This window comes from Sus scrofa, chromosome 9 (assembly GCF_000003025.6).
Source record: "Sus scrofa isolate TJ Tabasco breed Duroc chromosome 9, Sscrofa11.1, whole genome shotgun sequence".
NCBI lineage: Eukaryota > Metazoa > Chordata > Mammalia > Artiodactyla > Suidae > Sus > Sus scrofa.
In genome coordinates, this window is record NC_010451.4 from 46,888,354 (window position 1) to 46,913,884 (window position 25,531).

Below are 25,531 nucleotides of genomic sequence, written 5' to 3' on the forward strand. Positions count from 1 at the left end.
CGGCTGGTTGGGGAACTTTGGCTGCCCTGCTGGCTGACGCTACCCAGCCATAACAATTACCATCAATCAAGGAGCGCTTATTAAGTGCCTGTCTGAGCTGTGGTTCCTTCTCTGTGTCCCATCCCCTCAATCTGGATTTTTGGGGAGGTAGTATCTACGCTTGAGCCAGGTGAGAGTGTCACCTCCCTGCCCCCAATCCTGGGTGGGATGGAATAGGGGCAGGTCTTCAGCTGCTCCAAAGAAGGAATTAACTACCATGCAAGGCACACAAAGCTGGAGAAGGGAATAACAAAAGGAGCCTGGAATGGGGGTGAGTCTGCTCCCCCTCCCCAAACCTTCCCGCTCTTTGTCCACCCAGGATTAGGTTAACCCCTGGTATGCCGGACCAACCAGGCCCCAGGGAAGCTGTCCTTTTGCTGGGTTCCGGGTGTGGGCAATATGGAATTGCGGGGTTCCAGAAGCCCAAACCCTGGTGGTCAGACAAGTAAGTGTCAGAGCCTGAGCTTCTAATATCTCCTGCTGGCCTTCCAGGAGGTCCAGTGTGAAATAAAAACCTCTCACTCTCACCAGAACCTCCTGCTGGGGAGGGACTTGGTCACGCCTCTTTGAAAGGAGCAGGGACACCTGGGTGCCCTGGAACTTACCCCCACCCCACCCCCCACACACCCAGCAGGGCAGCACTCCCAAGGGTGCAGGGCTGGGGGCACTACGGTGCCGGCTTTCACAAACCGCTTGCCGAGCCATCAGCCACTCGCCACTGGGAGACGTTTGCAGCGCCCTGGCGGTGAGCGGGCGGCAGACCTGGTGCAAAAGTGAATGAGGCCAGGTTTCTGCCTTCCAGGAGTGCACCCCGGCCCCACAGCTCGGCAGCCAGGCGGGCCCCTCAGATAACAAACTGCCCTGCAAGTCTTGGGCATCGCAGGCATCTCCTCCCTGTGGCTGCCAGCGCCGCCAGATTCTACATTCTTGCCCCACGCAGACCTGGTCTCTCTGGACTCCGACCCCTTATTTTGCCACCTAAGGCCAGGGCCACGTGCTCCAGGCAAGCCCCCACCCTACCCCGCCCCCCTCCAAGGCCCCTGCTAGCTAAGGCGGGAGGTTGTCTCAGGTTTCTTCCACCAAGGCTGGAGGAATGCCCCCTCCTCGCCCCCAGTTCCTGCCGGGACCTGCGCTGGTGTCGTTAGCTACCGTGGGAGCTGGGCAGGTTCCCCGGGGACACAAAGGGTTAAATCCAGGCAAGGGGACTCGGTCGGATTTGCCTCCTAAACGCATTTTCCAGTTCATTCCCCAGCACAATACGCCCGGGGCCGGTCCCAGCCTCCGCCCCCACCCCACCCGTCAGCGAGGCCACCGCGGGCCACCCCTGGGGTCGGGCGTCGGGTTAACCCCTTGGCCGCCAGCATCTCGAGGAAGGACACGAGGGGCACCCTCGGGAAAGTGGGTCATGCAGCCACCTGGCTGGCACGAAGCCCGCAGCGCCTCTCCCGGGGAGAGCCCACCAAACTGGGATTGGAGTTCCGAGGCTAAGCCCAGCCCCGCGCAAGGCGGGGAGGCTGCGATCCCGCGCGGCCCGGGCCTCACCCTCCGGGGAAGGAACCGCAGGTGAGCGAGAAGCCGCCTCTGCCGCAGGAGCCGGCTCTCCGCGCCGGTGGTGGGGCGACGCGGTGCGGGAGGGGGCTCAAGCGCCCGGAACAGCCTGGCAAATGGGCGGACTGGAGAAACGAAGCCCCCCTGCCATCCTCCAAGCCCAGAGCCCACCAGCGCCGAGACTGACGCCCTCCCCCTGGGGCTGTTGTCTCGTACCCCGAGACGGTGATTACGGTGATTATTTTGCATTTATGTAACATGCAGTGTTTCCAAACTGCTTCCCGAGCTGAGAGCTGGTTATTAAATAAATAGAACGCTATTACATATTATTATTTTTGTGTGAAAAACTGCGCGGAGAAAGTGCTTTCTTGCTATACAGAGACGTGCATCCGACTGCTTCCCTGCAGGGCTGGCTGTTCGGTTCCTCGACCTCTCTTTCTCCGCCGTGCCACCCGCACCCCCCTTACCTAAGCCGTGACCCAACTTTTCTGGCTCCTTTCACTCCCTACAACCCTGACGTGCCCGCCATCCAGCTCCCAGCCCCTGGGAGGCAGTGGATGGGAGGAAGGGGGGGGGGGGTGGAAAGCAGAGGCGGAACGCGCTTACCTGGGAGGAAGAAGGCGGTCAAACCTAAAGCGAGTCCCCACCAGCGTCCAGCGGCGCCCGCAAGCCCCATCCGAGCCATCGGGGTCCGGGGGTCCGGAGAGAGGAGCCGCGAGGAGAGCGCTCCTCGCTCTCCAGAAAGCAGCCCGGAAGACGAAGGCGATCCCTGCCGGCCGGCGGGTTCTCGGAGGATCCAGGTCAGCCTCAGCCGTCGGCCGGGGCGGGGTGGGCTGGGTGGGATCCGCGCGGCCGCAATCCGGGCCCCGGGCCGCCGCCGGCTCAGAGGCTCGGCAGATGCCCGCCGCAAGTTGCACGAGTCATGCCCCCTTCTCCTCCTCTGCTCTCCTCCCCGCGCCGGTCCCCGCCCTCTTCTTCCACGCAAAGCCGGCCTGGGGAGAGGGACCCACCCCCGGCGCGCCCGGCTGCCCCGCTGCGCGGCGCGGGCTCCCGGCCCCCGGCGCTCTCACACTCTCCCGCTCGGCTCCAACTTGCAGGCATCCATGGCCGGCCGTCCTCCGAGGGCGGCGGGACAAGCGAGGGCGGCGGGTCGAGTGGCGCGGTGAGCTCGGGGCCCAGGCGGAGGGGGCGATCTGGCGGTGCGGCTCCGCGGGAGAAGAGCAAGCCGGGGGTGCCGCGTCCCTGCCGCGCTGCTGCGGCTCGCTGTGCCGGATCCCGGCGATCCGCAACAATGTGGAGCTGCTCGGGCGCCGAGTAGAGCCTCGCTTGCTCCTCTCCCTCTCTTTCTCTCACTCGCCGAGCTCCAGCCTCTCAGCCGCTCTCCCCGTGATGTCAGCCCGAGCGGGAGGGGTTGGCGTTAACCCCCTCCTGGCTCCCACGCGCGGCCCGCGCTTGGCCCCGGCCTCCGCCTCACCGCGCACACCTTCCGGCCCGAGACGGAGGCGGGTCCCCAGCGAGGGCCGTGGGGTCGCGTTCAGGCCCAATGGCTCGGGAGATGCCCCTTCGGTCGCCTTTCCGCGGGGAAGAGGGCCGGAGGGCCAGCCGCCCTCCTCTGTCGCTGACAAAGGGAGGCAGTGACCCCTAGCGGCCAGCGTCGGGGGAGAAGCTGTTGGGTGGGGGTGGAGTTAGGGCCGGGTGGAGGCGGGGCGGGGAGGGGGCACTGTGGAGGAGGGGGCGTGCAGTATGGAGAATCCAGGACCCAGCAATGTCCGAGCCCAAAGGGCTTCTACAAGCCCTCTCCTCCGACCCTCGCCCCATTTTACAGATGAGGAAACAAAGGCGCAAAGACTGGTAAGGCGACTCGCCCAGGGGCTCGAGCAGAACGTGGCACGGTTTGGACTAGAAACGAGTAGCCTGAGCTCCCTCTCCTCTGCATCACGGAACGCTAAATGAAGAGGCAGCTATGCGAGGACTCTCCGGAAGCTGCCAGAAATGTCGGTGATGGGCATTAGTGGGTGAGATCGGGTCACTGAGGTTTCTGGTCTTTTCTAATTCACGCTCCCTTTGGGAGTTCCTTTTCCAAAACCGAAGCCCCGCCTCTCCCTAAATAGTGCAAGAAATTGAGCTCTGTCCCCTTTGCAGAACTTCTGTTTTGAGGGATTTGCAGGATTCCCGAGAAAGTGACCCATCCAGTCCGCGTGGGTAGCAAGGCAGGGACTCTCCACATCCGGGTGTGCTTGGCTTCCTGCCAAGGCGCCTGGGCCCTCTGGGCTCTTGGCAGCCCAAGCCTGCCCTCTGTTCCTTTCCTGTGGACCCTATCCTCTCCCCCAGGAGGAGGCAGACAGACAGACAGACAGACAGAGTTCCCACTATGGAGGAGAAAAATGTTCTCCCCAGACTCCTGACCAGACAATGCTCCCTTTGCCCATTGCTGCCCTTTGCCCAGCAGGCAGGAACGGAAGGGAAGTGGTGCGTTCCTGATAAAATGTAAACGCTAGTTCCTGGGAGTAGGAACAGCAGGAGGATGGGCAAAGAAGGCACCCCTTGCCCACTCTTTGGGATCTGTTCGTGGAGTGTCTCTTGGTTTCCTGCTGAGGTCCGCAGACTAATTCAGTGCTCACTGAACACTCGCATTCATGTGCGCATCTTTTACGTTTAACAAATGCTTTTTTTGTACCAAAGACCATACCAAGCTTGGGGATACAGAGATGTCATCATTGCCCTAAGGGCACTCAGTCTGGTTGGGGGGGGGGCGTGTGTGGAGACAGACAGAAGCAGATGTTATAAACAGGCATTTAATGTGCGTGGTGTGTTCCAGAGATGCACACACAGCATTTGATGGGTCTCAGAGCAAATGCCCCGTTCAGCCTGGGGTGGGGTGAGGATCAGGGGAGGCTTCTAGGGGGAAGGGACACAGGGGCTGCGGGAGTCATTTATCAGACATGTGCTGGAGGGCAGAGGCATTGAGGAGGCTGGATTCAAGGTAGCTGTAGCCTGAGCCTAAGACTTGGGGAAAGGTGAGCCCTACAGTGAATGAAATGCCATGAGCCACCAGGAAGGTTTTATGCTGGAATGCCTTATCAGTGTGGCTTGTGGTCGTCCAGTCTGCCCCTAAAGACTTTAAGGATCAGAGCTGGATTGAGTTCACGGCAGTGGTCTCAGACGCTGCCTTTGAATACTTGATTCATTTCCCACTGGGCTGTTGTCTCCTCCAGTGCAGGCACGTTGTAGGAGCTGAATGGATGGGTGAGGGGGAGCAGTTCCCCCAAGGCCCACTGGTTCCCTGCTTCTGTTCTCCTACCTCTCCATCCTTGAGTAAGGCGTTTTTGACCTTCTGCTCTTCAATAGGCTTCCAAAGAGACTGTGTCTGGCGGTTGATATGGGGGCTGCCTCGGGATGGGTTGGGTGGAGAAGATGGAAGTGGGTAAATGAGAGCGTATGCTTGTTCCCTCATCTTTAAACAAGTCCCTGAAACATGCAAAGCACCACCATGAGTGCCAGGTGTGTGTGTGTGTGTGTGTGTGTGTGTGTGTGTGTGTGAGTGTGTTGTGGGTTGTAGTGGGCAGGAAACGGAGCCAGGAATGGGCAAATAGAACTAAGATAGAGCTTGCTTACTCAGATAGATGAGTCATTGAACAAACATATTTTTGAGCACCTACTATGCTATGTATCGAGCTAGAACCAAGACCCTACTCAAATAATTCTAAGATGGAAGTTGTTAGCTACCAAAGAGAGCCCTCAACTGCCTGCATCTAGCAGAGAGAGTGAGTGCTTCTCACAGTGGAGAGCCAGGAAGTCTTCTGGAAGAGGTGGCCCTGAAGGGTGGATCAGATTCAGACCAAGGGGAATGGAGGAGGGAATTTCAGCGGAGGGAACAGCTTGTACCAGGACATGGAGGTGGGAGCGGTCGGGGGCCCTTTGGGAACAACAGGCTCTCCAGTTGTTTTGCATTTTGAAGATGATAAGAAAAAGAGACTGAGAGGTGCAATCAGACTGTGAAAGATCTGGAATGTTTCTCGCAGTGGCAGGAAGAAGCACAGGACCAAGCATCAGGAGACTAAGTTCTGGTCCCTACTCTTAAGCTGGAAGGAAGCCCAGGAGTCATTCCTGCTTCTTCCTTTTTCTTCGACCACCACATCCCAATTCAAAAACAAATGTTGAGTGTGCCTTCATATACGTCTCTTTTTTTTGTCTTTTTAGGACCACACCCATGACATATGGAGTTTCCCGAGCTAGGGGTCGATTTGGAGCTTCAGCTGCCAGCCTACACCATAGCCACAGCAATGCGGGATCCTAGCTGCGTCTATGACCTGACCTACACACAGCTCATGGCAATGCTGGATCCTTAACCCACTGAGCGAGGCCAGGGACCGAACCCACATCCTCATGGATGCTAGTTGGGTTTGTTAACCTCCGATCCACGACGGGAACTCCCTCCGAATATGTCTTAAGTCTAGGGACATGGCTCCATTTCTACGGCTTCTCCCTCGTCCGTGCACTCATGATTTCTGCCTGAGGGGATGGGATACAAAGTAATGGTCAAGCACGGGGGACTCTGGAGCTAGACTGCCTGGATTTGAATCCTTAACCCCTGGCTCTGCCACTCAGTAGCTGTGTGTTCTCAGGCCACTGACTTAACCTCTCTGTGCTCAGCTTCCTCATCTGCAAAATGAAGGGAAATAAAGTACTTAGCTCATGGAGTTGTGAGGATTAAGTGAGTTAAACACATTAAGTGCTTGGAACAATGCCTCATGTACAGGAAGAACTCTTTCAGTGTTAGTCATCATCATTACTGTAATCTCTCTCCCTGAATCCAGTTTGCTCCTCTTTGCCAGGGTGTCAGAAGGATATATATATATATATATTTCTTTCTTTTTAGGGCCGTTTCCAGGTTAGGGGTTGAATCAGAGCTGCAGCAGCTGGCATATGCCACAGCCATAGCAAAAAATAGATCCGAGCTGCATCTGTGACCTATGCTGCAACTTGAGGCAATGCCGAATCCTTAACCCACTGAGTGAGGCCAGGGATCAAACCTGCATTCTTATGGACACCATGTCAGGTTCTTAACCCACTGAGCCACAGTGGGAACTCTGCATATGTGCATTTTAAAATCTTTAAATTGTGAAATAGTTTTGGATTGACAGAAGAGTTGCAAAAGTGGTACAGTTTCCATTCATCCTTCATCCAACTTCCTCCAATATTAATGTTTTATGTAACTGTGGTCCCTTTGTCAAAACTAGGAAATAAGCATTGGTATGATACTATTAACTGAAGTACAGAATTTATTCAGATTTCTTGTCTTTCCAATAATGTCTGTTTTATGTTCCTGGATCCAAGCTACAACACGACTGCATTTGGCAGTGGACCCTCTTCTAAGACAAATGATTAGGTCCTAATGCCTGAGAATGCTTCCTTGGCCAGCCAGCCTCTGAGGCCAGTGTCAAATTCTCAGCAAGGCCAACGGGGCTGCCTGCTACTGCAGCCCTGTGTCACCCTGCTCCAGGGCTTTGAGCAGGAGCACTGAGCTTTCCTGGCTTTCCAGCCACCAACCTCTCTTCCTTGGCCTTCACCCAGGCTGTTCCATCTGCCCTAATGCTCTTCCGCTTCTGTTGACCAGCTACTTATCTCTCCTTTAGGGCTCAGTTTACACCTGTCGCTCCCTCCGTGGAGCCCACTCTGCCCTTCGGACCAGGTGAGTCCCTTCCTGTACAGTTTCACAGTCTGCATACTTGTGACCATGTCAGTAGTTGTTTCTAACACTTGCTTCACTCCCCACCGGGCTGCCGGCCCCGCAGGGTAGGACCACTTCGGCCTTGTCCTCTGCTTTAGTCCCAGCACCTAGGATGTGCCTGGCACTCAGCGGGCACTTAATGAAAATGTGTTGATTGATTAATTCACATCTTAGGCCACTTTCAACCAATTACTTCTCCTCTCTGGGCCCGTTTTCTCATCTATAGACTAAGGAATTTAATTTTTTCCGTGGTTTCCAATTGTGGTTTGAAAGTCCTAGAGTTTCCTGGGACCCCCATTTCCTGCTTCAATAGGCATCATGTTTAAAGAGCACACTGTTTTCATGCTCTTTAAACATTAGGCTTCGGAGAACCTTCTTCTTATTTTTTTGGCTGCAGCCGCAGCATACAAAAGTTCCTAGGCCAGGATCGAATCTGAGTTGCAGCCTCAGTTGCTGCTATGCCTCAGTGGTGGCAGTGCCAGATCCTTAACCCACTATGCCAGGCTGGGGATTGAACCCACACATCCACAGTGACTCCAGCTGTAGTCAGATTTTTAACCCACTATGCCACAGCAGGAACTCTGAGAAAGGGTCTTCTTAAGTGGATTCTGCTGAGTAAAGAGGTTTGACCCCCTGACATATTATTACACTGTACATTATGTATCACATATAGTTGCATCATCTTATAACTCCATGATTTTTTTTTTTTCCTGCAGGCAATGGTGAGCCATTGAAGGTTTCTGAACAGAGAAGTGCTTATTGGGAGCTGTCGGAGCTGTGCTTCCAGGAGATGAATCTGGCAATAACATGGGTAGGACGGTCAGAGGAGGATTGGTCAGGGAGCAGGAGGGCAGCGAAAAGAGAAGGTTGTCATGGAAGCCAAGTGAGGAGAGGATTTAGTGGAGGAGGAGGAGGAGGCTGCCAACAGTGTCTGATGCTACAGAGCGCGGGGCGGGTGGCGGGGGGGATCAGAGGAAGGCTTTGGATACAGTGGCGAAAACCCCAGTGACCTTTGAGAGAGTAGGGCTGGGGGCAGAGTAAGAGCAGAACCCAGATCAAAGTGGGAAGAGAAGGATGTGGAAAGTGAAAACGCAGAGGCAGCTGGTGTCCACGCTGCTCTTGAGAAGTTTGGTGGTGGACAGAATGGGCAACATGGATCAGAAGCTTGGAGAGGCTTAGCACGACAGAGAGCAAGGGGCTTATTTATCCCTTTGTGATGGGAAATCAAAAGCTCCTGAGCATCTTGAGGCAGGAAGAAGAGAGCTGGTGGCCAGCGAGGGTTGGCAAAACCAGTGCAAGAAGCGAAAGAGGAGGGCTTGTCGCGGAGCAGACCCTGGAGGAGGCGTGGCTGGCGGGACTAGGGTGGGTGAGGGGTCAGCCTTGGCAAGGAAAGGACTTATCTTTCTCTGAGCCAGGAAGAAAGGTGATGCGAGCAGTGGAGATGGAAGTTTTGGGGTGGAAATCAGGGCAGTTCTTTAGAAGGTCATTGCAGTCAGTTAGGAGTTGGAGTTAAGTGCAGAGAGAACTGGAAGGTGGCTTCAGATCTTATCAAGGAGAAAGCCAAAGGAGGTGGAAGGGAGGCGTGATTAGCAAGCTTCTAAAACCCCGAGGGGAAAGGAACACACACAGCCTGTGTGCTTTCATAGAGGAGAGTCATGACCAATGGGCAGGGGGTGTTGGGAAGTAGCTTTCAGTGTGTCTAAGAAAGACTGTTTGGGGAAGGGACAAGGAATGAACTCAGGCTCCATGACTTCAGGAATGGTGGCCGGCTCAACAGACAGGCACTCAGACTCACCTTTCTTACCTTCCTTGTGGCTGGGGACAGTGGGCAGACAGAGACCAGTCCTGAGGAAGGTGCCCTCCCCAGGACCTGTCCCCACTGCCCTCCTTCAGTTCCACGGGCTCTTCCAGAGAGGCAGCTGTTGGGCTGGGGAAAGGCTATACAATACAATAATGACTTCTCCTCCTGGCCATCTCCCAGGCCCCTCTGTGTCATTCAGTAATTGGCTAATAAAGCCCACTTGGATGTGAGGGGACTGCTGTTAAAAAGTCCCCAAGATTCCCTAATCCTCTGAAATCTGTTGATAGGACTAGATAAACTCAAACGTATATTAGAGGTGGAGTCACCTCTCCTCTGTCTCCAGTCTCCTCTAGGCAAAGCTAAGGCTGAGGACAAGGGGAGAGAAGGGGAGGAGGAGGAATCTGGAGGAGAAAGTATGGCCAAAGCCCTCAGCAGCTGGGAAGAGGACCCACTGGCATGGGCGCCCCCTTCCCTAACCTGCCAGGCCAGCCTCGCCCCAGGCGGTACTCCTGGGGGGTAGTTGGGAAACCACAGCATCTAATTACTGTTATCATCACCCTGGTAGCTGCGGTGATTATGATGGTGCCTCTGTATCCCACAGTGCTTAGCAACATTTAATTATTGTTATTCTTACAGAGATCCCTGCAGAGCCTCCCTATTGCCACGGTTGCCACTGCTCTTCAAGACGATAGATCAGCTGAAGGCAGCTGCCCCCACCCCCCGGTCCAATGATCTACTATGTCAAAGTGGTACCCCAGTGGCTAACAGGTAGCCAGCCTCTCCCTTGTGGGCCGTGGCACCCCAGGGGTCTCCTGGCTTTGGGTGTTGGAGGTCTGAGCAGTGATTGAAAGATCCAGTTCCCTCTTGAACCACCCAATTCTCCAGGAAGAAGGGATTCCAGAAGGAAAATTAGCCAACACCCCATTTCTGGTCAGAAGGCCCTCAGCACGTTCCTGTGAATATCCCAAATCCTAAGGAATTCTGGATGGACTTGCAGGTGCATTCTTGGTTTGCGGCGGGAGTGCCTAAAACTCAACTGGAACTGAGAAGAGGGTTTTGGTGAGGATCCGTGTGGCCCAGGGAGCTTAGACAGAGAGATGGGACGGGGCTGGGTGGAGCTCTAGCCTGGAGCACATCTATTGCAGAAAGAGGTGACAGGGAAAAGACTTAGAGAAAAAAAGACCCTCAACCTCCCACCCGTACTCTCTCTCCTTCGATGGTGCCTTTAGATCCAGGGTGGAGGGGGCACTGTGGCCACGATAATTATCAGGATGGACTACTTGTTGAGAGGAACCTGATATTTTTTGAGAGCCATACGGAAGCCCCCAGAATGGAACTTATTGTAAGGGAGGACCAGTGCTCTTGAGTCAGCCCAAGCCCTGCTGAGAAAGTGCCTGGTAGACATGCTGGAAGTGGAGGTGAAGCCAAGCACCCTTCTCCAGGGCGCTGATCTTTTTAGGATCTGATGAAAGCTGTGTCCCTCTGCCCTGCAAACGGCACACATGCACAAGGTCAGTGTTTACATGGCAACCTGCAGGAGCCCAGCTGCGGCCCTGAGTTAGCAGTCCCTGCTGAGAAAGGGTATTTCAGGCAGGAGGCAACCCTGAACCCAAAGTCCCTGTGATCCAGGCTAATGAGGGGTGTTCGTGACATGAAGGATCCAGAATGAGACACATCTAAAGCAGAGTTCTGAAACGTAAAGTGAAAAAAAAGAACAAGCCTGATACACACTTCATTGCAGGTCAGGTCTGTGAAAAATCCCCACCTAGAAAGAGAAAAATGCAGAGGCAACATAGAGAAAGGAAAACAATTTGTGGGTAAAGGGTTTTTATTTTGAAATTTTGCTTTGATATCATGAAGTTACTTATGATATGATTCTTTTTGCTATTTTCTTGGGCCGCTCTCGCGGCATATGGAGGTTCCCAGGCTAGGGGTCGAATTGGAGCTGTAGCCACCAGCCTACGCCAGAGCCACAGCAACGCGGGATCCGAGCCGCGTCTGCAACCTACACCACAGCTCACGGCAACGCCGGATCGTTAACCCACCGAGCAAGGGCAGGGACCGAACCCGCAACCTCATGGTTCCTAGTCGGGTTCGTTAACCACTGCGCCACGACGGGAACTCCTAATGATACGATTTAATGATTTAACTTTTTCTATATTATGTAAAGTGCTTTTCTTCCAAAAAATAAGCCTATAAATTGAATTTGATTTAGGTTAATATCAATGCCCTGTGTGCTTTGAGCACATGCTTCTGGGGAAAGATGCTCCAGGATAGAGCCAGGTAGCCTAGAGAGGACGTCCAAAGGGTGGGTCACTGACTTTTGAGGATCCTCAGGAGGCAGTCGAGCAGGTGGCGGGCATGTGGTTGGAGTCCAGAGTCCTAGCTTTGTGTCCTGGGCAAGAAGGGTGACCAGTTGTCCCATTTTGCCTGGGCCTGAGCAAGGGTTCCTGGGACATGGATCTTTCTGTCTTAAAACCAGGAGAACGTTCTGGGCAAGCCAGAGGGAGCTAGTTAATCCTATGTATATATTAACCTCTCTCTGCTTCAGTTTCCTCATTTGTAAAAGGATGCTGCTGACTTTCAGAACCTTTGTAAAAGCACTCTGGGGACTCCACCATCTTCACGCCGGATGAGGATGATGGTTATTACTGGTGGTGTGGAACTGGGGCCAGGAGTCGGGGAACCTTGAGATCAAAGAGACCAGGGGCCTCTTCGAAGCACCCTGTGATGTATATTAGAGAGCTTGAGCCAGCCACTCTCTCTCAAGAGACTTGTAACGACAATTCATTCAACAAATATTGATGCACCACCTATGACCAAGTACCATGCTAGGCATTGGAATAAAGCCATGTACTACTGAGATATACTCCCTTCCTTCCCGGGGCCAAAGTCTAATGGGGAAGAAAGGATCTACTAGGATATGGGGTGATAAGGAAATCTAGGGGCTATAGGAGAGTCAGGTGGGTGGGGTCAGGGGGGCTTTCCTGCAGAGGTGAGCGGAGCCTGGAGAGGTGAGGACTGACGAGCCAGGGATGTAGAGGCATCTGTAAGGAGGAAAGGCAGCAGGGAGTCCCAGGGAGCTGGGTACATCAAAGGACTGGGAGGAGTATAGCCTTAGCACCCTGGGTGCAGGGCAAGGTGCCGGGGGCGGGGGGGGGGCAGAGGGCGGGGGCTGGGGCCTTGCACACCGTTATGGTCTTTGGACTTAATCCTGAGAGCAGTGAGGAAACGTGGTAGGCCTAGCAAGCAAGGATGTTTCACACCTGGCCACCCGGAAGCCCCAACCTGTGTTGTGCTAAGATGGAGTGCCCTGTGCCAGGCACCGGGTTGAGCCTGTTATGGCATGTCCTCTGGATCTGAAGGTGCCAGCTGTCTTTTCTGCGTCCAAGGCCCCCCGAGCCTGACCCATCTGCTGAGTGCTCCTGTGGCTTCAAGCGTGGGGTAGTCAATCTGTACCTTCCCCTGGCAGGGCCCCTGCTGCCTGGCACAGACTGGGGCTCCAGAGAGTAGAGTGGTGCCCCCCTCCCAGGCATGCTGCTGTCACCACAATGTGTGTGTGGGCTTGATGGCTAAGTGGCAATGAGCTGAGGGCCTGCTGGGGGCTCGTGCAGCCCCGGCAGCTGACAAATAATGAACAATTACACCATCAACCCGAGTGCAGGGAGATGGGTGTACACCCACATGCACATACGTGCACACACATACGCTTGCGTGCACACGCTCAGATCCACTGATATTTATGTCCACACGTTCCCTGAAACTCAGCCAGCACACGGAGAGATGCCCTGCTATGTACATGAGCGGGACAGGCTCACGTTGTGTCACGTTCACCCAGCACTGACACGCAGCTGTTACAGATGCTCCACGCCAGCCTCACGTAGATGTGGACAGCTGCGCTGACCCAACCTCTGTATCAAGTCTTGAGCAAAATGCCTGACACATAAGATTATTTCATATATTATATATATATGTATATTGGTCTTTTTAGGGCTGCACCTGTGGCATATGGAGGTTCCCAGGCTAGGGGTTGAATCAGAGCTGTAGCTGCTGGCCTACACCCCAGCCACAGAAACAGGGGATCCAAGCTGTGTCTGTGACCTACCCCACAACTCACGGAGGCAATGCCGGACCCTTAACCCCCTGAGTGAGGCCATGGGTAGAACCTGCATCCTCATGGTTGCTAGTCAGATTTGTTTCCGCTGAGCCACAATGGGAACTCCCTACTGTTGTATTTAGATTTGATACTAAGACGCTTGAATGTGTGCCCAGGTGCCAGGAACCTCACAGCCACATACATTGCTCCGAATGTGCCTTTTTTTGGGGGGGGGGTCCCCTGACTGGGAAACTAACCATATATGCCTTTAAAGGCAGATGCCGACACAAGAACTCCATCCTACCACGAAGCTGGTACACATACCCCTGTGTCCACAAACAAGCTCACTCTCAGAGACACATGGGTTGCCATAATTTTCTTTCCCAGTTGCACCTACACACAATCACAACAGCAATAATAATAATAGCAAAACCAGGCTGGGTGATTGCTTTATATTTTTCAAAGGGCTTTCAGGCCTATAATCTCATTTGATCCTCACAGCAGCCGGGTGAGGTAGGTGGGTGGAGCAGGCATTATTAGCCCCGGTTTATGGTTGAAGAAGCAGAAGCCAGAGAGGTTAAATACACCATCTGGGAGGCGGCCTGGAACCCAGATCTGACTTCTCCGTCGTGAGCTTTGCCTGGCCTCCCATGCCCGCTCGATGACTTCAGCTCTCGCTATGGAAAGCAGGGGGTGGGGGTGGGGTGGGGTGGGGTGCTGCTGGAATTGGAATTCCTGGTTCAAAACCTTTCCCAGAGTCAACCGGGCTGAGAAGTGGGAATTGGAGGCTGATAAAGGGAAACCGCCATGATTAGAAATCCCATAAAGTCTCATTTACAACTCCTGTCAGAGGGAAGGAGCCATTGACCGCATAGGAGAGAAAAGCAAACACCAGTTTCCTTTAGGATTGCTCCGAACAGCTGATCCAGAGGTCCTGGGTAGGGAGTCCTGTCCCCTCTGAGATCTCGCTGTCGTCTCTGGGCACTTCCCTCTCCTCTGGTGGGCTGGCCTTTGGGTCCTGGGAGAAAGGGAGAGGAAAGGAGGAAGCCACCTCCACCTGCCTCGGACCCCTGTCTCCTCCTCACTGCAGGGGGCGCCTCTCTCTTTTGCTCTGTCCTGAGCCTTCAGCATCCTGTCCCCAGTCTGGCTGGGGCAGAAATGAAGAACAGACTGCCAGCCCTACACCTGGCCTGCCGAGTCCATGGAGCCCAGGCCCCAAAGCCTCAGATCCAACCACTTCGAAAGTGACAGACAACTTTCTTCAAAGGCTGGTGCTCTGCAGGGGAGGTGGCCTCCTGGTGAAAGAGCAGAGAGGGCAGTCATCCCTGCTTTTGCTTCTGATCGTGTTGTTGCTTCACTTTGGTTTCATGGTCACTGTGTGCCTTAGTTTTTCCATCTGCAAAATGGGCTTCAGAAGACCAACCTACAGTGCCGCCCAGGGGGTGAGATGAGTTGCGGTGTGTGAGTCCCGAGTCCTGAGCCCTGAGCACTGCGCCTGGCACACCGCTGCGTGGCCAGTCTCCTGATGAGGGAGGGCTTCCCCTGCAGGGGCTGGAGGGTAGTGTGGCAAGAGGGAGTGCCGCTGTGGCGGGGAGGGAGGGAGGGAGGGAGGGACAGGGTAGGGACATCTGTTTGACACTCTTGTCAGCATCCGTTACCTGGTGTGTATTTTCCCAGGAGCTGATTACATTACAGCATGTGTTGATAAACATTTGGAGTCGGAATGGAGTGGAAACTGAGCGGAATGTTAAACGGGTGGTGGTTTGGTCAGGATGTCGGGAAAGGGCTAGCTGTGACAAACAAGAGCTGGCGACAGGGCCCCCATCTTGTGGTCTCTGAGCCTACAAGTTTCTTCTTTCTTTTTCTCTCTCCCCTCCCCTACACTCCCGGCATTGGCCCCAGCAAGGCATGAGGACGTGGCCCCAGAGGCAGCATGTTACAGCAGAAGAGGGATGCGATTTGGACTCAGGCACTTCGGGGTTCCGGTCCTAGCACCGCCACAGGCTGGTTCTTGGCAACTTAGGCTAATTCCTTAACCTCCCTGAGCCTCAGTCTCCTCTTTTGTGAGCCGATTTAATCTCCATACCACAGAGTGAAATGAAGACTGAAGGAGAAGACATCAACCACGCTGGTACATGGAACTCAGCACTCAGGAAACATGGGTTCTTTTCCCAGTTTATCCAGAGGAAGAGTGTCGCCCTGGCCTTGACTGTGCTTTGGATGTCAGGCAACTGTTTCTTATGTCTACTAAGAGGAAGTGGGCTCATGTTCCTTTTATTCCCCCCCCCCAGGGCCACACCTGGAAGTTCCCAGGCTAGGGGTCGAATCGGAGCTGCAGCTGATGGCCTACACCACAGCCACAGCAATGCCAGATCCAAGCCATGTCTTCAACCTATGCTGCAGCTTGTGGCAATGCCGGATCTTTAACCCACTGAGCAAGGCCAGGGATTGAACCCACATCCTCATGGATACTAGTTGGGTTCTTAACCTGCTGAGCCACAATGGGAACTCTTCACATTCTTTATAATGCAAACTTTCTCACTTCCAGCCCTGCTTGGGGCTGGAGCAGGCAACCCAGGGTGAGTATGGAATCTTCCTCCTCTTTATACACCTATACATGCATGGCAATAGTAGTCAGTTAATTATTTGTGTGGCTATCTGCCTGATGTCTCTCTCCCTCACTCGGCTACAAATTCTCTGAGGACAGGGACTGTGTTACCTGGTCATAAGCTGATGCTTGGTCATAAGCTTCCTGGCTCAGGAAGGAATGGAATGGCTGACTCTTACCTTTTTTTTTTTTTCTTGCTCTTTTTATGGCTGCGCCTGTGGCTTATATGAAAGTTCCCAGGCTAGGGGTCAAATTGGAGATGCAGCCGCTGCCTTACACCACAGCTACAGTCACGCAAGATCCAAGCCACATTCGAGATCTACACTGCAGTTCAGGGCAACGCAGGATGCTTAACCCACTGAGTGGGACCAAGGATGAATCCTCATGGATACCACTGAGCTACCTGGGGAACTCCAACTCTCACCCTGCTGATTGGTCCAGAGCAGAATGGTCAAGATAACCCCTTATCAGAGCTCCGTGGTGTCTTATCCCACAGAAACATAACCCACTGGGCCGGGCTGGGGTTTGGATGGCCACCTGGATGCCTGTGCCAGGCACAGGCTGCGTGCGGGGGAGGGCCTGGCTTCAAAGCTTCTTCCTGGTCCCCAAAGCCAGTGAGGAGAGTGCGTCCTTGAATGTAAGTCCCCATTGTGGGCTGTTTCTGAATTCAGAGCTCTGGCTGTACCTGCCACTTGGCCTTTTACATAGATTACCTTGTATTAACTTTTCCTGGATCTCTTGTCTCTCAGACAACTGGAGCATTGAGACCTTCAAGAGAAGGACATGCAACCCAGCACCGAGGCCTCAGAAATTCACCAGACATGAATCAGTGAAGGAAGGAACGCTACTCCTAAACCACCCCCCCAAGCCCCACCCCTGTCGTGGTGCACCCTTGACCAAGAACCTGCCATCCCAGCCCCCCTCCAGTCCAGGCAGGCACCTCAGGGCCTCTGAGGCTGCTGGGGCGGCCCGGGTGGGAGGAGCACGACTGCCCAGCGCCACCTAGTGGGCGTGGGCTGGGAGAGCGCATCGTCTGGGACTGTGGGACAGGCAGGCTACTGCCTCACTGGGGAGTGGGGGAGGATCCAGCCATTGCCCTTGGCCACCCCATCCCCTGCTTGGAGATGTGGAGACCCTTCTCGGGAGCCCTGGCCCCGAAGGCAGCAAGTCTGGGTCGTACGGGCCTGAGTGTCTATGAGGTCTCCCTGCCCCCCACTTCTTGTACTGATTCCCGTACCTTCTCAGCCACAAAGAGGCCATTGATTGGGAAGAGTAGCTGGGTTGTGGTAGGGAAGCTGAAGAGGACGTGTGGCCGAGACACACACACACACTCATTCACACACACACACACACACACCCTCTGCCTCTCGCAGACTGAGGCTGGGTGTACTGGTCCTCAGAGAAGCTCTGTGGCTCAGGCAGCTTCCTCATTTCTCTCCTGCTCTGCCTCCTCCTCCCCCACCTCATTTCTGCATCCACCTTTGGACTGATCCGGAGCAAAAGGTTCATCCCAGGCTAGCCCACATGCCCATTCCCGCCAGGGTATGGCCTCTTCTCCTAGCAAAAATGTTGGTGGCCCTTAGCGTCTCTTTTTAATGCCAGGCGAAGCCAATATTGTTAGGAACCACTGTTGCAGCTGCTGCAGACAAATAATATGCAGTGATGGGAAGGTTTGAATGTGCTGCTGCTCTGGTTTATCAGCCCTTTGCCCTCACCATGGAATGGCTAATAGATGGTACACAGCACCCGGGGGAGTGTTGGGGGGAGGTGTTGTGTGAGGCGTGTGCCAGATGGAAGAAGGCAAGGAGAGGAGTAATTTTGGCTGGGAGGGGTGCTTCTGACCCTCCTACAAATTCCTGCTTTATTCCTTTGGTGATAAGGGAGATCCTTATCGTTCATGACATCCGAATTCTGGGCACCCTGGCCCTTTAAAGGCCAGAGCTGCCAGGACTGCCTCAGGTTTTCAATCAGTCCACTTACATCAGAGGTAGAGCCCACATCCAACTACCTTGCCCGATTCCTGGTCGCCTGCCCCCACGCTGTCTCAGAGCTGGCCTGCAGTGGGGGTGGGGAGGCTGGCTGTTGGTGCCTAGAAAAAGACGACTGGGAGCGGTAGGAAAGAAGCGCCTTGAAAACCCACCTGGGGCTCCCTGAAAGCTCCTGCTGGCCACCCGGATGCCTGTGTGTACACAGGCATAGGCTGCGTGCGGGGGAGGGGCTCGCTGGGGATGCCGGCTCGCCTGGCTTCAAAGCTTCTTCCTGGTCCCCAAAGCCAGTGTGGGATGTAAGTCCTTGAATGTACGTCCCCATTGTGGGCAAAGCTCTGCCCGTGTGGGTGTCGGGAGATGTGCATTTATTCACACATGCACAGTCTACTGGGCCCGGAAAGACTTTGAAAGAGATCCCTCACCCCGACCCCGCTTGTGCCTCCTCCTTGCCAAATGCTCATCTGGATTCTGCTTGATCGTTCCTAGTGACAGGGAGCTCACTAGTTCTTAAGGCGGTCCATCCCTGCTCTGATAGTTGGGATACTGAGCTGGTAATTGTTCCAGGCAGCCTGGATAACCCCCCACCTCAACACCGTAGGAAAACAGGGCCGAGGCAAGGTGTTAGGAAATAGCACCCCACTATGTTTATAATCAGTGCTTTCTGCATACCTGTTCTCAGCCAGGCCCTGCACTGAATGTTGCCCATATAGCCACCCTCATAATCTTCAGAAAACGCTATGAGGTCATGTTTGTTGTTGGTCCATTTTATTGAAGAGGAAACTGAGGTACAGAGAAGTTAAGGTCTTTGCCTGAAATTTCACAGCCTAGTAGTGGCAAAGCCAGGATTCAAAACCAGCAGGTCTGGAGTTCCTGCTGTGGCACAACAGTATTGGCGGCATGTTGGTTAGCGGGGATGCGGGTTTGATCCCCAGCCTGGCACAGTGGGTTAGGGATCCAGGGTTGCTGAAGCTGCAGCTTGGATTTGAGCCCTGGTCTGGGAACTCCCTATGGCAGAGGTGAAAAAACAAACAAGCAAAAAACAGGAGGTTTGGCTCTGCCTTAGTTTAATCACCACATTTTACTGTAGGCACCACAAAGAGAGAGAGAGAGAAGGGGAGAGAGAGAGAGAGAGAGAGAGAGAGAGAGAGAGAGAGAGAGAAATGCTTCACCTCCATTTCCAGGAAGCACAGCTCAGTTATATCGCAGGCAACCAGGAACCCAGGGCAAGAAATGAATATATTAGCAATTGCCCTTCTTCTTCTTTTTCTCCTTGTCCCAAACTGCTTCTCCTCCTCCCCCTCCCCCTTCTTCGTCACCCTCGCCTTCACCTTCATCTAAATCGAAAGTCATCTTTTGAGCATGCATGTGTGCTCAGGGTTCTCCGGAAGCAAGACCTGGGAGTCTGCAGGCCAAGACAGATGTACGGGCCTAGACAGACGATAGGGGACAGCCTCACAGCAGCGTCGGCTAGACGTGGTTGTAGATGGGGAATAACTGGGGAAGAGCTACATTTACCTTCCACACCAGCCAAGGGTGAGGTGGTGCACGGTTCAGAGAGTTTTATGTTCAATTTTATGTCTAGACAGAGTTTGGGATGAGGTGATCACTTCTCCTCTAATTAGTGTGAGAAGGCTTCCCCAGGCGCTGCTATCGGGAGCTCTCCTGCTGTCTTGGCTTTGCCATCTGCTCCCAAGACTGTGAACTGGGTAGAGGAGGGCAAGGGAACAAGCACTGGATGGGGAGTTGGGACACCTGGCTCTTTGGCCTTGGGTCTGCCACCAACTTGGTGTGAGACCTTTGATAAGTTACCCTGCCCTCCTGGGTCTCCACTTCCTCACTTGTAAAATGAAGGGTCAAGACTTGCTGGTCTCTCAGGCCCCTTCAGGGGGTGTACTATCTGAGGTCTGTCCAACCAGGCTGTTGTGTACAGCTGGGCAGGTTGTGCACTGTGCAAGCATACTCAGCCAAGAGATGGGGACTAAAATCCAGCCTATGCTTTTCTCATCAGGCTGCACATGGCAATGGGACCCACATCTGTCTAAATCATGATGAGGTATCGCATATGGGTCAGCATAGGCAAGGGTTCCCATAGTGGGAGGTAGAGTTGGGGTGGTGGGAGGAGAACTCTTGTTTTTTAAATCAGAAAGTGAGATCGTGGGTTGGGATATGGAAGGAGGGACAAGGAGAGTTTTTTTTTTTTTTTTTTTTTTTTTTGCTTTTTAGGGCCGCACCTGCAGCACATGGAGGTTCCCAGGCTAGGGGTTGAATCAGAGCTGCAGCTGTTGGCCACAGCCACAGCAACCTCAGATCCTGAACCCACTGAGCAGGGCCAGGGATCTAATCTGCATCCTCATGGATACTAGTTGGGTTCATAACCTGCTGAGCCACAACAGGAACTCCAAAGAGAGGTTTCATGGTCCATGAACGTCTAGAAAATTCTGGGTGAGCAGTGGGGAAATACCAGCTCTCAGCTAAACAGGTGGGGAGGGGAAGGGAGGGAGGCAAGTCTGAGCTGAGAGTAGGCAACTCATATGGATGTCTCTTGGGCTGAGGTCAAGGTGTTCCTGGGAGCAGTGGTTTTCCCTGTCCCCCAAGCCTGGCTCACTCCTGTATCCTGTCACCCCAAAGCAGTCAGTCCCTTGGGGGTACCTTTTTTTGCTGGGCCCCCAATAGAGGGAGTGGGAAGGGTTTTTCCCCAGGGCCCCCCGAGAGGGCTGTAGGCTTTTAGAGGGTATTTCTTAACCCAGCACATGGTTTTGGAGGCCCTCTCTGGGCCCGGCCCTGTGGTGAATGAAGCTGCCCTCAGGAAGCTTACGGTCTCACAGTGCTTTTGTCCACGGGTCTAAAAGGAAATGGCCTTTGTCCCCAGAGACGGGAGGTCTGTGGACATTGTGGGACAGGCCTGGCCCTCCCCGGGGCTCAGTCTGGTCTGAGGCAAAGGGTCTTACCTCCATCTGAGGAGTATGAGAGGCCACTGATTTGGGCCTCATTGGCTCCTGGGAAGTAAGAGATGGAGTGGGGACATATTTCTGAGGCCCCCCCAGCACCCAGGGAGGATGCGGGGTCACTTTGGAGGAAACCTGCGGATGAAGGGCTTCTGGAAGGGAGGAGGGGAGGTGCACAGGCTCGGGAGGTCTCTGAGGGGGGCAAAGCCCCATTTTCACTTGGTTGGGGGAGGGGTTGACTGAGAAGGTGGGACATGGGAAGGGGGCACCGAGCGGGGCTTGTTACATTTCGTGTCCCTCCCCCTTCCTGAGTAAATCTGACACCCTGCATTACCTGGCATCTGATGCTTTTTCACAAGGGAAAGTCCTCCCAATGTCTAACTCGGGTTGTTCATACTGCAGTTCCTGCTCGTTCCCACACAGTCTGGCGAGCACAAGTTTGGGTGCCAAGCCTGTCTCCTGGGCAGTCCCAGTTGGGTGGAGATGGAATGGAGCACAGGCCCGTCCTTGTGCCTGGGCCAGGCAGGCGCACCCTGCTCCCCGGTGCCCCAACTCGTGTTCTTTACAAGAAAGGGGCCACAGGGAGGCTGGTCGTGTGTCTCGCACTCACAGCGGGGGTGTGCCAAGGGCCATTTTGTTTTGAGGATGTTCCCTGCCCCCTGGACAACCTGCATTCAGTCTCCAGAATCCAGGGAATTGGGATCTGGGCTCTGAGCAGCTCGAACTGGAGAAGGAGCTGCCCTGAGACGGAAGCAAGAGTGGGTCCTCTACCTGCATTACAACAGCAATAACAGTGATGATGATGATAATGATAATCAAGAGCTAGCATTTACGTACCAGACACCATTCTAAGCGCTTACTCACTAATATGTATCAGTTTGCTGTTGCTGCTGTAACAAGCGACCCCAGACTTCATGGTCTAAAATAGCACAAAATTATCTTACAGTTCTGTAGGTTGAGGTCTGACATGGGTCTTACTGGACTAAAAATCTAGGTGCAGAAGGGCCACATTCGTTTCCTACTGATGCTAGAGGCAATTCCGTTCCTCCTTCTTTTATGGCTTCCAGAGCCTGCAGCCCTTGGCTCGTGGCCCCCTCCTCCATCTTCAAAGCCAGCAACATTGTATCCCTCGGATGCTTCTGTCATCACATCTCTCTCTGCAGCCCAGCCTGGAAAGCCTCTCTGCTTTTAAGGACTCATGTGATTAGGTTGGACCCAACGGGATAATCCATGATAATCCCTCCATCTCAAGGGGCTTACTTTAGACACATCTGCAGAGTTCCTTTGCCATGTGAGAAACACATTCACAGGGCCTGGGGATTAGGCACAGACATCTGCAGGGTCCACTCTTCTGCTGCTACCGTTGACATGAACTTTTTCATGTAATGGACGCATGAGGTCAGTAGAATAATTACCTTCACTTCACAGATAAGGGAACTGAGGCACAGAGAAGCTAGGTTACCTTGCAAGTAGCAATGTATTCGGGATTCATATTAAGGCAGCCTGACTCCAGAGTTGTACCTTAGTGGCTGAGAAAAAAAGCAGAGAGCAGGAAGCAGAAGATGTCCAAGTTTCACATGGTATAAGGGAAAGTCCCCCTAGATCGGCTGAGCAGTGGCTCCATTGGTGTTTATTGAGAACCTACTAAGTGCCAGGTCCTGGGAGGGGCCTCCAGGAGGGTGGGATGAAGTGCCAGTGGGAGCCCTGGTACTAAGATCATTCCCTTTCCTATTGTTGTGTGAAGGGGTGGAGCCCTCTAGCTGGGAGGTTAGCTGGGAGAAAGCCTTGGGCTCTAGTGGGCGTAGGGCCTGGGACTCTGGGTGGGCTCAGGTGGAGGACTGGGTTGCCCTGCCCTCTGCAGGACTCTGCTGGACCAGCCCAGAGCCCTTGGGGGCCGGCTTGCCAGGCTGACTCTTCCTGTCCCCCCCATCATGATGGCGAATGGGCCCTGGGTGAACTTGGGACCTGCAAATCATGGAAATTAAGACCAATTAGAGAGGGAACCAGCAGCCCCTTGGCAGAGCTTCCAGCCACAGAGGCAGCTCGGGTACTTTATGGATGTTTCCTCCCATTTTGTGGTCCAGCTGGGAGGCAGAAACACGCTGGTTCAGCACAAGGACTCATCTAGATGCTTCTGAGCAACGTGGAGGGAGGGCGCCCCCTCAATAGGATTGGCAGCCCCCTCCCCAACCCGCACAGGCCCTGCTTTCCTGTCTGCGGGGAAGGCTAGAATCAGCATCCAGTCCACGGGGCCCTTTCAGCCTCGCTTGGTGGCTCCTTTTTCTTCATACTCAGCTTCGTCCTCCACATAAGACCTCTGGAGACTCAAGCCCAGGAGCCAGAGGTGGGAGAAACACAATAACAAGTCACCTTGCTGCCTGCCCCTGTCCCTTCCCCCTCTGAGCTCCCACATCACCTGCCCCGCCTGCTGGAAGGGCTCCCACTTTCCTGCTGGGATGAAACCCTTCCCCTTGCGGGGGCTGGGCTCTCTAGAGGTGCACAGACCGAGTAGAAGGAAACCAAGGTGGTGCCATAGAGGCAAGGACAAAAGTAAGATGGGAGTTCCCGTCGTGGCGCAGTAGTTAACGAATCCAACTAGGAACCATGAGGTTGCGGGTTCAGTCTCTGCCCTTGCTCAGTGGGTTAAGGATCCGGCGTTGCCGTGAGCTGTGGTGTAGATTGCAGAAGAGGCTTGGATCCTGCATTGCTGTGGCTCTGGCGTAGGCCGGTGGCTACAGCTCCGATTCGACCCCTAGCCTGGGAACCTCCATATGCCGCGGGAGCGGCCCAAGAAATAGCTAAAAAAACCAAAAAAAAAAAAAAAAAAAGTAAGATGAATTCTCCAGCTTCCCAGGTCCTCGGCCACCTTTAATCCTTGCCTCCCCATGCTTGTCCATAACTCTATGCTCTTCCTGTGACAGGGACAGAGGCGGGCCTGTGCCCCATGGGGAGGGCTGTCACCGAAAGGGCCTGATAAGGGCAGAGTCTTAGCTGGAATGGGGCAGGAGGGGTGCAGGGGTATCTGAGACAGAGGAAATGTTGTCTGAACCCTTCTGTGAGTAGGAGCCGTGACATTGCAAGGGGCACCCCTCGCCCCTGTGCTGCCCCGGGGTCTGGTTTTCTACCATAGGTGCTGTGCTGGGTTGAGGTCCCCTTCTGGAGAAAGGGACCCAAGTGAGCTGGAGGGGCCACCCTGCCCCTAGGGCCATCCGCGGACCCTCTTCCTTTGCTTTTTCTGTCACAGTGGGCGGGGCAGCCCTGGACGCCCAGCCTCGCAGGTGTGTTGAACACCAGGGCCAGGTGGTGTGTTGAACATGGAAGAGAGACGGAGCTGGATGGGGCAGTGCCCATGCCCTGGCTCACACGTGAACTGGGGGAGGGGAGGAGAGGACCAGGTCCCCAGGGAAGCCCAGACCTGGATATTTGGGGACAGTGGGGAGTGGCCCAGGCTCTGCCCAGGTACCAGCAGCTCCACCGCAGCTGAGAGTCCACTCTTCCTCCCTCAGCTTCCACCTGAGGCTGCTAAGGTCCTTGGATGCCACCATTCTGTGTTCCACCTGACCTGTGGCTCCTCTAACTGGCCCTGGGCACATGGCTTCACCCCTCTGTGCTTTGGTTTCCCCACCGTAAAATAAGAACAAGAATAATATCCACATCATGGGATTGTTATGATTAAGTGATTAAATTACATGAAACATATAAAATGGCACCTGTCATATAGAAAGTTTTATAGAGGTATTAGCTATTATACTATCACTCATGTTATTAAAAAGACCATGTTACTTTTTTGTTGTTGTTGTTGTCTTTTCGCCTTTTTTTTGGGGGGGGGGCCTTATTAAGTTATTTTAAGACTGTAGGGTCTGGAGTCCAGCAGACCTAGGTTGGAGTCCTAGCTGTTCCATGAATAAGCTCTGTGACCCTGAGCAAGTGGCTTATCCTTTTCTTTTTCTGTAAAATAGATCTAATTAATAATAATAATAATAATAATAATAATAATGATAACGACAACTTCTTGGAGTCGTGATGATTAAATGAGACATCTAAATAAATTTACTAAATGCACCTAGCATAATACATTGCTTCCTCTTCCTGGCTGTTATTAGATTAAGGACTGTCTCTAAGGGAGCAGGTGGGGATCCTGACCGTCTTTTTTTTTTTTTTTTTTTGCCTTTTCTAGGGCCACACCCACGGCATATGGAGGTTCCCAGTTTAAGGGTCTAATTGGAGCTATAGCGGCCGGCCTACCACAGTCACAGCAACGTGGGTTCCAAGCTGCGTCTGCAACCTACACCACAGCTCACGGCAACACCGGCTCCTTAACCCACTGAGCGAGGCCAGAGATTGAACCTGCAACCTCATGGTTCCTAGTCGGATTCGTTAACCACTGAGCCATGATGGGAACCCCGGGATCCTGACAGTCATGTCCTTCTGAGTAGCTGCTCTGGCTTGAACACTGTGAACACCCGGAGCAGGACTGCTGGTTCTGTTCCCGGCCCTCCCAAGTCCAGAAGTGGGGTGGCAGTGGTGACAGGTGACGTACTGGGGATTTGGCTCTGCTGGGCTCCTCACACCAAGAGGGAGCAGATGCACTGCTGTGGGCAGCCCCGTGAAAGGCACGGATGGGCCTGCTAATGGGGTTGGCACACCCAGAATGGTCAGACTCAGGGGGAAGATCGAGAGAAACATCACACCCCAAAGAGCCTTCCCTGGCCGGCAAATCTGTCAGGTCGCCTGTTACACGCCCTCACAGCTCTCTATTTTTGTCTTTACAGCTC

The 25,531-nt window shown here is 54.0% G+C and overlaps 1 protein-coding gene across 2 annotated transcripts in view; it reads right to left on the minus strand.

The window, feature by feature from the left end:
* Positions 1-3,211, minus strand: part of NECTIN1 (poliovirus receptor-related 1 (herpesvirus entry mediator C)) — a 68,013-nt gene extending 64,802 nt beyond the window's left edge. The window contains exon 1 of one of the 2 annotated variants that reach the window (XM_021102215.1): positions 2,194-3,211. In XM_021102215.1, the coding sequence (XP_020957874.1) occupies positions 2,194-2,272 (79 nt within the window). In that variant the 5' untranslated portion in view covers positions 2,273-3,211. 2 annotated transcript variants of the gene reach the window in all.